The following is an 11,212-nucleotide window of genomic DNA, read 5'->3' as shown; positions in this document are numbered from 1 at the left end:
AAAGAAATAAATACCATTGATGAACATTGCTCATGACACAGTTCATAAATCACATCTTTGTATAGTCATAGGCATAACTGTGAGATGATTCAGACACATTCCATTCCTTATTTTCATATTTGTCAAGCATAATAGGATCACAAGAAAGAAATAAGTAAAAACTAAGCTTCCAGTCAAAATGAACCAAGAAGAGATTGGAATAAGATTTTCCAAAATTTATTTGTGACTTTGTGTTTCTCCCCAGTCATTCAACACAACAATACAATTCAATATTTCAACATTGAATATCTCCCACCACACAAAAAAAGAAATCTCTAAGGATACAAATTGTAGGACATAATGATATATTACTGCACTTGTATCAAATAATCCAAACATCAAAAGCAAAAACAAAGATAAAACTCCTTTTGATGTATCTGAAGGCAGTGCTGGTTGACAAGGGAAAGGGGAACGAAGAAAAATGTAGCCCGACTCTACTTGATATATTGAGAAACCCACTTGAAGCCATCACCATACCCCATCTTCCGGACAATGCTACACATGAACACTTCAAGAGGACGAAGGTTGGACTCGGTAAGACTTACCTTTCCCTTTCCTGTGGTGAAATTGGTCAGGCCTAGATGATATCGTAGCTCTTCTTCGGAAGCAGCATATGGAATGTCGATCTTGTTGCCTAGCACCAGAAATGGAACATTTGCCAATGATTCATCTGAAAGCAAGGCATCAAGCTCCTTCTTTGATTCTGCAAACCTCTCTTTGTCATAGGCATCAACCAGGTAAACTACCGCATCAACCTGGAAAGCCAGCATAGATATGAATTCTAAAGCAACACCAGCATACGAGTCATTGCAGATTAAGCATGTGTTTACAAACAGCAAATATATTTTAAAATCCAGGGGAATACGGTGAAAAACAGTTGTTCTTGAAGAAACCATCAACCATCAAATTAACTCCGAATACTAATAACCATCAAATTAACTCCAAGCTTATCTTAATGAATAGCTCTCCTCCCCCAAGGTTTAAGAAAATATCAATTTAGAACTTCTGCTTCGTCTAATACTTCAAATTTGTTAGAAAATCGATAACTAGCTCTTTTAAGAGATCCATACATCTTTTATCTGTTCCTTTCACTGTGCTTTTTTAGTTCTAATTTTCATCAGGAAAAGTTGAGCATGTTAAGATAGCTACAAGTAGAACACACCCTGCAAGGTTAACAGGAATGCTATCAATGAAATTTCCACAAATAATATTTGCCTACCATGAATCAGATAAATACAAAAGGCTTTATCTCAGATTACGAAGGCATAGCTTGCTGAATTAGTGGGCACATATGAAAATCAAGCCAGATGTAAGTTAGGTATTGTGACATGTTAAAAAAGAAGGATGGATCAAAATTGCACAGTGCTAGAATCTAAGACAAACATCTAGGGAATCTCGAAGGTTTCCAGAACATCAACAAAATAGGGAAGAGAACAAAACAGATAATGAAAAGCTGGCATTCCAAATTGGAAATGAACAACAATGAATAAACCAAGTAGAATTCAACGAGGAGTGAAACCAACCTTATCAAAGGCAATTGGGATCTAATGAAAGATTAACATGTATAAAAGACCTTCTATCAAACATGTTTCAATGACTAAAGAAATCAAACAAGAACAATGTTCCAACATATCCACTAGAAAGCAAATATGCATAGAGCAAAATATTCACTATCTATATAATATAGAAGAGGAAGTGAATGGTAACAAGGTGATCACCACAACACTTCCTCCCAACTCCCTGGGCACAAAGGCAATCCCATTTGTTAGAAACCAAATGAAGATCACGTTAAGCTCATTCATTTGAACGATTTGAGAACATCCGACGAAAAGAAATTATGCACCAATGCTGTAACAAAACAATATAAGTACAAACTAACTATTATAGTGCAGAAATAAAATATTAACCAAGTAGTCCATATTATAAATCATAGTTACAAGTTACAACTTACAAGGAATGCAGTAAAGGTGCAGGTACAAGTACCAGAAAATGATTCATTTGGATAAATGATTTACCAAATTTTGCATCATTATTACAATTTACAAGACTGTAAACTATGTTATAAAGCAAATCCCTCTTTTCAGAAATTAAAAATCTTATAAAAGTGCATATCATTGAAGAGGGGTAAAAACCGAAAATTATGAATAGATTGAAGCATCATAAGGTAAGGATAATTGACCTTAGCATAATAGTCTCTCCAGACTCTACGAGCAACTTGATGACCACCCAAATCAAAAGCTTTAAACTTGATCTTCCCAATGCTCAATTCCTCTGAAGTTGGGTGTTGGGTTGGTTGGTGCTGAACTAATCTCTTCAAAATACCCCATTTAAAAAAATCACATTTTTTATCTATTCAAACCCAAAAACATATATACTATAGAAGAAAATGTAAATTTATTCAATTTTGAGGGAAAAAAGTAACCTCGTCTTTGAGCATGTGAAGAAGGGTGGTTTTTCCAGCATTATCGAGACCAAGGAAAAGGATCTTAGCTTCTTTTTGCCAAAGACCTAAGGAAGCAAGAATGCCATAGAACCAATCGAAAAGGAACATGTTTTGATTTCAGATCCAAACCAAAAGCAAAATGAGATCCCACCCAAGTACTAGATTGTCTTTACCGCATCAACCTGGAAAGCCAGCATAGATATGAATTCTAAAGCAACACCAGCATACGAGTCATTGCAGATTAAGCATGTGTTTACAAACAGCAAATATATTTTAAAATCCAGGGGAATACGGTGAAAAACAGTTGTTCTTGAAGAAACCATCAACCATCAAATTAACTCCGAATACTAATAACCATCAAATTAACTCCAAGCTTATCTTAATGAATAGCTCTCCTCCCCCAAGGTTTAAGAAAATATCAATTTAGAACTTCTGCTTCGTCTAATACTTCAAATTTGTTAGAAAATCGATAACTAGCTCTTTTAAGAGATCCATACATCTTTTATCTGTTCCTTTCACTGTGCTTTTTTAGTTCTAATTTTCATCAGGAAAAGTTGAGCATGTTAAGATAGCTACAAGTAGAACACACCCTGCAAGGTTAACAGGAATGCTATCAATGAAATTTCCACAAATAATATTTGCCTACCATGAATCAGATAAATACAAAAGGCTTTATCTCAGATTACGAAGGCATAGCTTGCTGAATTAGTGGGCACATATGAAAATCAAGCCAGATGTAAGTTAGGTATTGTGACATGTTAAAAAAGAAGGATGGATCAAAATTGCACAGTGCTAGAATCTAAGACAAACATCTAGGGAATCTCGAAGGTTTCCAGAACATCAACAAAATAGGGAAGAGAACAAAACAGATAATGAAAAGCTGGCATTCCAAATTGGAAATGAACAACAATGAATAAACCAAGTAGAATTCAACGAGGAGTGAAACCAACCTTATCAAAGGCAATTGGGATCTAATGAAAGATTAACATGTATAAAAGACCTTCTATCAAACATGTTTCAATGACTAAAGAAATCAAACAAGAACAATGTTCCAACATATCCACTAGAAAGCAAATATGCATAGAGCAAAATATTCACTATCTATATAATATAGAAGAGGAAGTGAATGGTAACAAGGTGATCACCACAACACTTCCTCCCAACTCCCTGGGCACAAAGGCAATCCCATTTGTTAGAAACCAAATGAAGATCACGTTAAGCTCATTCATTTGAACGATTTGAGAACATCCGACGAAAAGAAATTATGCACCAATGCTGTAACAAAACAATATAAGTACAAACTAACTATTATAGTGCAGAAATAAAATATTAACCAAGTAGTCCATATTATAAATCATAGTTACAAGTTACAACTTACAAGGAATGCAGTAAAGGTGCAGGTACAAGTACCAGAAAATGATTCATTTGGATAAATGATTTACCAAATTTTGCATCATTATTACAATTTACAAGACTGTAAACTATGTTATAAAGCAAATCCCTCTTTTCAGAAATTAAAAATCTTATAAAAGTGCATATCATTGAAGAGGGGTAAAAACCGAAAATTATGAATAGATTGAAGCATCATAAGGTAAGGATAATTGACCTTAGCATAATAGTCTCTCCAGACTCTACGAGCAACTTGATGACCACCCAAATCAAAAGCTTTAAACTTGATCTTCCCAATGCTCAATTCCTCTGAAGTTGGGTGTTGGGTTGGTTGGTGCTGAACTAATCTCTTCAAAATACCCCATTTAAAAAAATCACATTTTTTATCTATTCAAACCCAAAAACATATATACTATAGAAGAAAATGTAAATTTATTCAATTTTGAGGGAAAAAAGTAACCTCGTCTTTGAGCATGTGAAGAAGGGTGGTTTTTCCAGCATTATCGAGACCAAGGAAAAGGATCTTAGCTTCTTTTTGCCAAAGACCTAAGGAAGCAAGAATGCCATAGAACCAATCGAAAAGGAACATGTTTTGATTTCAGATCCAAACCAAAAGCAAAATGAGATCCCACCCAAGTACTAGATTGTCTTTTTGGCCATATAACTAGTTACATTGATTATGTCATCATTCAAGGTTCCCCAATTCAATGTTCCAAACGCATGTGGTTGGAAAAATGCACTTCTATTTTTTTTTCTTACTTTCTTATTTCCTATGGATAGAACATAATACTCATCTATCAAAAAAAATTGTAATATCGATATTATTATTATTATAAAGATTTATATGTATTTATTATATTATTTATTTAAATTATTTAATTTTTTGAATAGTTAATAATAATTAAATATAAATGATAGTCATATTATTATTATATTTTTTTCCTGTATGAAAGTAGTGGCTGGCTTCTTAGTTATAAATTTGATTAATTAATTTGTTTTTTAGAGGGGTTATTAGTATTACTTCGATTCCAAATTTGTCCATGAGTATAGATTTGAGACTAGTGTTTTGGGTACGAAACAATAAAGATAATAAATAATAATTTAGATGATTTTCATGTATAACAAAATTTATCTCCAAACTATGGATTAGGTTGCATACTTGAGGTGCACCAAGCTTGTATTTATTTATGGTTACAATGTTTTTGGCTTTCTCACTACAAAGTTTGTTATATTATGAATTGTACCATATTTTAAGTATCAAATTTGTTTATCCTTAAACCTGGATGGTAATGACGTGAATACATGTAATGCTTGTTTGTATTCACACATCTTTGTAAGTAAGTATGTAATTTTAAATTTAATTATACATTTTATAAGTTACATATATTAATATGTAAACTAAAATAGTAACTTACCAATAGATAGTTTTTTTAGTATGATTCAATCAATAAAATTCATTATGAAATAAATATATATGATCACAATTTTATTCTTAGTATTGTGTAATTTATGTACTTTAGTGAATTAGTTATGAGTACATCAATACATACTTGTTCAAACTTAAATATATTCCCTAACAATTGAAGATGGAACCACGATTAACCTTACATTTATATACAAAAATAAAACTTGTTTATCATTTCTGTACTACCAAAAATATTTTATTATTTTTTTGGGTAAAAAATTAATCTATGTTGAGATTTGTAATTCTCTTTTCCAACAAATGTCACTTTCACTAAACCAATTATTTGCACACACTTCCCTTAACTGCAACTTCATAATTTTAAAATGTGTGATTAGATTACATATAATGTTTTTCTCTCATGATCTTATATTTATTTTTCTATAATATTATATTTAACTCAAAATTGATCTAAACTATAAATATCCCTAATCATATTCACTCTTTACCTTAGTTTTAGTTTTCTTGTTATGTCCCTTATTAAGGATTGCTGTCGGGGATGGTTATTATGATTGTAAATAATAGGGGTGAGCAAAATCTGATTCTACAAACTCACTATATGTGGTTTGATCACGATTAGACCCGAATAGACTTGAGTCTTATTGAGTCTAGAGTCAAATTTTGGTTCAAAAATTAGATCCAATCAATATTTAGGATTAGATAGAGACCAAACATGACCCCGCTTGACCTGACCCATGCTTACTCACTTATCATGTTTGTATGTGTCTCTATACAAATGTGTATAAAGTAATGACAAATTTCTTGTCAAAAGTATCATTGTTTCTTTAATTTTTACATAATATATACATACATATATATAATTTATATGTCAAATTACATTAATAAAAAATAACATTAAGAATATTTTATCTAAAATAGTATGTATTATATTTAATCGGATCCAGGCCAGGTTCGGGTTTAAAGGTCAATCTGATCGATATTTAGGGTCGAATTAGTTTCAAGTTTAAGACTAATTTTGATTTAAAAATGACTCAACCAACATTTAGGATCGAGTAAGAACAAACCTTAATCTGTCCCAAACTCTTAAATAATAAGAAATATTGGTTCAATAATTTCCTAAAGTACATTCATCTCTATCCCCCTCCAATAAATTGATTTTGGGCCTTTTCATGTGGCCCTACCTCCCTTCCATTCGGCCCATGTCAAACCGCACCCAATAAGGGTATTATAGTCATTTAAGGTTTCGAATATTTTAGGGTTTCGTTTCTTTGATATAAAACTACTCAATCTCCAACTTCATCTACCTCCAAAAACCCTAGCCTTTTTCTGCACTTTCACTTCCCCTCTGATCTAAGGTTCGTTCTCTTCAATTTCAACAAATATTTTCACAATTTTTCTTCCTTCACTCTCTAATTTTGTTTTCCTTAAATCAATTTGCAGAAATGGCGAAGTCGAAGAATCACACAGCTCACAACCAATCCTACAAGGCCCACAAGAATGGCATCAAAAAGCCAAAGAGGCACCGTCACACTTCCACCAAAGGGGTATAATCTTTTTAGTTTTCAATTTTTCATCTATATAAAATTTTAATTTTTATATTTGAAATTTATGATTTTTTATGAAACATTTGTTATAATAATATTGAATTATTTGTAATTTTTGTAGATGGATCCCAAATTTTTGAGGAACCAGAGGTATGCAAGGAAGCATAACAAGAAGGACGGTGAAATCGGAACTGATGAAGAGTAAAGTGCCATTCTCAAATGGAGCTGAGATATTATGATCTTCAATTTAGATTTTCTTATTTCAGCTGTGAGTTTTGATGGTAACTTTTTGTTTTAAATTATCATTAGTAATGTATTGTTTTTCATGTATTCGATTTAACTATGACAGAGAGGTTGCAGTATGCTTATAATGTGTTTGTTACTGGTTTATGTTTAAGACCCTTGAAATTTTATCACTGGAATATTTTAGTTGATTTACTTGTTTTTTCAGTCACTGCTATATTCTGTATGATTTGTTCTGTTAATGATTATCATTGTAGCCTGCTTTTAGTTCTAGATTCAATTTGGAACAAGCTTAGATTTTTGTATAATGGTAACACATTTTACTAGAAAAAAGGACGGTTGATTGTGGAGAAAATTTTAGAGTCAATGTTATATCTTTTTGGGAAGATTTGTGATCATAGGCTCACCTAGACCAATGAAATTGTTTTGTATTATGATTTAATTCAATTTAACTTAAGTATAGGTTGCAGTTTTGTTTTCCTTCACATGAACTAAGTTTGTATTGGTTTTATCCCAATCCTAGCAACATTACCTTTAGATTAATTTCTGCTACATGTCTTTCCCATAGTACGTGGTATTGGAATGCCAGTGGTTCACTTGAGACCCACATGGATATGTTTCCTCTTCCGTTAGTTTTATGGGGCATTCTCCACCAGGACTATGGCACAGTGGATTTGGTATGTAGTATGTAGGGTAATCGAGAGGATTATGGAACTATTTTCTCTCTCTTTTTCACCCTTTATCACCAATTTCAGGGAAAGTTTGACTGTGGGATGGAATATGCTCAGTTCTATTCCATTTTTTGCAAAATTTCTGATTAGCAAAAGTTGACATTAATTACCAAGTCTATTATCCTTTATTGGTATTTTAGCATGTTTTTTGGTGTAAATTTCTGGTTAAGATGTTGGTGCGTGTTAATTGCATCTAACTGATTGTCTCAGGTGGCATATTAATTCCCTGTCATGTACAAAATTTAAAACAGGAGAGTTCGTTCTTTACAAATGTCGAAAAACCAATGAAGCCCCAAGCATTAGTTAATTAATTTCTCCAAATCCTTAAGGTTTTGTTTGTGTGATAAGTTTTGGAGGGGTAGGGAGGGAAAAAAAGGCCGAGCTATCTTGTGTGTATTTCTTGGTTCCCATAAAGTGTTCTATTTTTCTTCTTTTTCAAAATTCAATTTGCAAACCAAGTCAACAAGCAAATTTCAGCAACAAGTCTCGATCCCTTGTCTACATGTATCATTCTTCAAGACGACTAAGGTGAATGTTTGTCATTGTAAAGAAAATTGTGTTTGCTTGAAAGTTAACTTATTGTGAAGAGTTGGTTGGGTTCATGAGAGAGATAATCAAAGATCCAAAATGTATTAGTTCCTTACCTTGTTTATACCAAAAAAGTTGAAAGTATCCTTCTTCAAGACAACTAAGGTGAATGTTAGTGTTTGCTTGACATAGTTAACTTATTTGTGAAGAGAGTTTGATTCACTCTAAATTGGATTACTCCCTTACTCAGAGAATAATTACCCTTATACAAACAAAAAAAAAGTTGAAAGTTTTGAACTTTGTAATTGCAAAATAATAGTTGTGTGTATTTTAAAAGCTAGCTTTAAAGTGGGTGTACATCTGTTTTGTTACTTCAATGACCTTATGATTGATTAAAAAAATATATTTAAGTTAAAATTTAATTTTTAAGTATTTTTTTACTATTCATAACGTATAGTACATGATGTACCTTCCCTTTAAAACTAACCTTAAAAAACTAAAGAGTGTGGTTATATATAATTATTTTTTAATTATTTATAAGCACTTCCAATCAACACCTAAGTAAATTAAAGTTTGTATAACTAAAACTGGAGTTGACAATGAACCAAACCAACTCAGTATTTGTTTGAAATTGATTCGTTATTTAGCTCGATAAACTTGGTTCTTTAGCCAAATGAGCTGAACTTGAGTTGGAAATTGAGTTAGTTAAATAAACGAGTTGAACTTGAGTTGGATATAATTCAACTAGTTAGGTTCATGAGTTGACTCAAACTAATTTTTTATGTTTGTTATTACCTATAAATTATTCTTTATATTTATTGTTATTATATATAAACAAGATTATATTTATATATATAAAATCTTTTGCATTATTTTTCAAAATTTAATTAAGTAGTTGAGTTGTTCAAGTGAACCATTTGAACTGAATCAAACAGTTTACGAACTTTAATTGACCCGAACTCGAGCTAAAAAAATAACTCGTATTGAACTTGAGTCAAGTTTCATGCTGAGACAATCATTATCAAGCTGAACCGAGCTAAGCATTAGTTGGACTCAGTTCGGCTCGTTTCCAGCTCTGCTGAAACCTACTATAGCTCTTTAGTGACATTGAGTCCTCGTAAAATGTAAAATTAATTCTCTAACGCTTTGTTTGAGAGTGTGGTTTCGGAGGGAAAGGGAATGAATGATTTTGGAAAGTTTTTCCCTTGTTTAGGATTGAGTTAAGGAGAGAGAAAGGTTTTGGAGAGTTTCTCAAACCTCCAAAACCCCCCATATGTCTATTTTTAAAGTTCCCACAGTTTGAGGTTTTGTTAGAAATAAAATGTCAAAATGGCTAAATATTTTTAGTAATATTATATAATTATACATTATAGTCCATTTCTCATTGTTAATTACATTTTTAAAAGAAAAAAAGAAAAAAAATCTAATATTATATTTAGTTTATCCTCCCTTATCTCAATCTCATACTCTCAAACAAGGGAGAAGATTTCCTTCATTTTCCATTCCTCCTCTTCGTAGCCCTTTGATCCATCTTCTTCCATTTCCCACGTAACTTCCAAACAAAACCTAAAGGTTAGTTTGAGAGTTAGACATTTGAGGGGAAGGAAGAGAAAGATAAGGTTTGAGAGCCATGAAATACAATAGTGATACAATCACGAACAAACCCAAACAAACCCTTTAAGTTTATATGACTCTCAAGTATTTCCTTTCCTTTAATTCCCCTCCAAAATCTAACTCCCAAACAAACCCTAGAAATGCAATCACCAAATAAGTTTATAGAATGACCAATATGATAGTCATTTTAAATTTCAGAAACTTTTGATGGTTATTATTTTAAAGACCAGCTAGGTGACCAGAATCTTCCAAGGATAAAATATAAAGTTGTTTTTTCTTTTACAATCCGTTAGTCATTAAGGGTGTATTTGGGAGTACCATTTTGGAGGGGGAGGGAAGGAATAGGAGCGTTTAGGAGAGGGATTCCCTTGTTTGGGAGTTTAATGGAGGAGAGGGGAGGGTTTTTCAAACCCCCTCAAACCCTCCAAATGCCAAAATACCTAGTTCCCTCAAATTTGGGTGTTTTGGGAGGAAAATAAGTCATTACCTAACTACCCTTACTAATATTATTCTATAACATACATACTATTGATTTTTTAAAAGGGGAGGGGGATAAAATAGTATTTTTGTATTACATTAACCCTCCATCCCCTCCTATCTAAATTCTACACTCCCAAACAAGGGAGGGATTTAGTTGGATTTGCCCTCCCTTCTCCTTCCTTTCCTCACCCTCTCAACCCTCTCCTTTCCTTTCCCTCCTAACTCCCAAACAAAGCCTAAAAGAATAAAAGGGATTTCTCTTGGGCCAATTACTAAGGAACTTTATTAGTATTGTACGAAAAATACAGTAGTTTCTATGAAAAAGAGAAGTTAAGCATGACCGATTAGAAATGTATCTCTAGACTTCAGACACGTCTTTGTTCAAATGGAAAACTTCAGTTTCAATTTTCTATACCGATCAATATTGAGAAACTGATGTTAATGCATTCGCCGCCACGAGAACATGAAAGCTCACCATAAACCAATTCTAAGCTTCAGAGCTTAGGTGGTTGATGTGTATGTCATCGATGCTAAGGAGTACATGTATTGGGTTCAAAACTGAATCACTTTCAAAATAAGCTATTCTCTAAAACAAGCAAGAATAATGATAATTAGTATCTTTGGCAGACACTAACTCCACCAACGACAAAAAAACATCAATTCACGTAACATTCGGAGGCCATCTATTATCAGACCATTACTGGTCTCACTCAAAGGTTGCTCTTTAACAGGATTCTGAATGTGTCCATGTGCTCCTGCTGAAGATGTGTAATTTTTT

The 11,212-nt window shown here is 32.5% G+C and overlaps 1 protein-coding gene and 1 long non-coding RNA gene across 3 annotated transcripts; one reads left to right on the top strand and one right to left on the bottom strand.

Annotated features, from left to right (window-relative positions):
• Positions 320 to 4,559, bottom strand: LOC109356814 (GTP-binding protein SAR1A-like). 2 transcript variants are annotated; one of them, XM_019600377.1, is made up of 3 exons: positions 4,332 to 4,559; positions 4,089 to 4,220; positions 320 to 794 (listed from the first exon to the last, which is right to left on the bottom strand). In XM_019600377.1, exons 1-3 carry the CDS (start codon positions 4,458 to 4,460, stop codon positions 474 to 476), a joined length of 582 nt encoding a protein of 193 aa, XP_019455922.1. In that variant the 5' UTR covers positions 4,461 to 4,559; the 3' UTR covers positions 320 to 473. The 2 variants fall into 2 exon arrangements, with proteins under 2 accessions (XP_019455922.1, XP_019455914.1); XM_019600369.1 differs by lacking the exons at positions 4,089 to 4,220; positions 4,332 to 4,559 and adding exons at positions 2,219 to 2,350; positions 2,462 to 2,660.
• On the top strand, positions 6,577 to 7,288 carry LOC109356833. The gene is made up of 3 exons (XR_002108793.1): positions 6,577 to 6,649; positions 6,735 to 6,838; positions 6,960 to 7,288. It is a non-coding gene; the product is annotated as an uncharacterized LOC109356833 (long non-coding RNA).

This window comes from Lupinus angustifolius, chromosome LG01 (assembly GCF_001865875.1).
Source record: "Lupinus angustifolius cultivar Tanjil chromosome LG01, LupAngTanjil_v1.0, whole genome shotgun sequence".
In the NCBI taxonomy this organism is placed as follows: Eukaryota; Viridiplantae; Streptophyta; class Magnoliopsida; order Fabales; family Fabaceae; genus Lupinus; species Lupinus angustifolius.
This window is presented reverse-complemented; position numbering and strand designations above follow the sequence as displayed.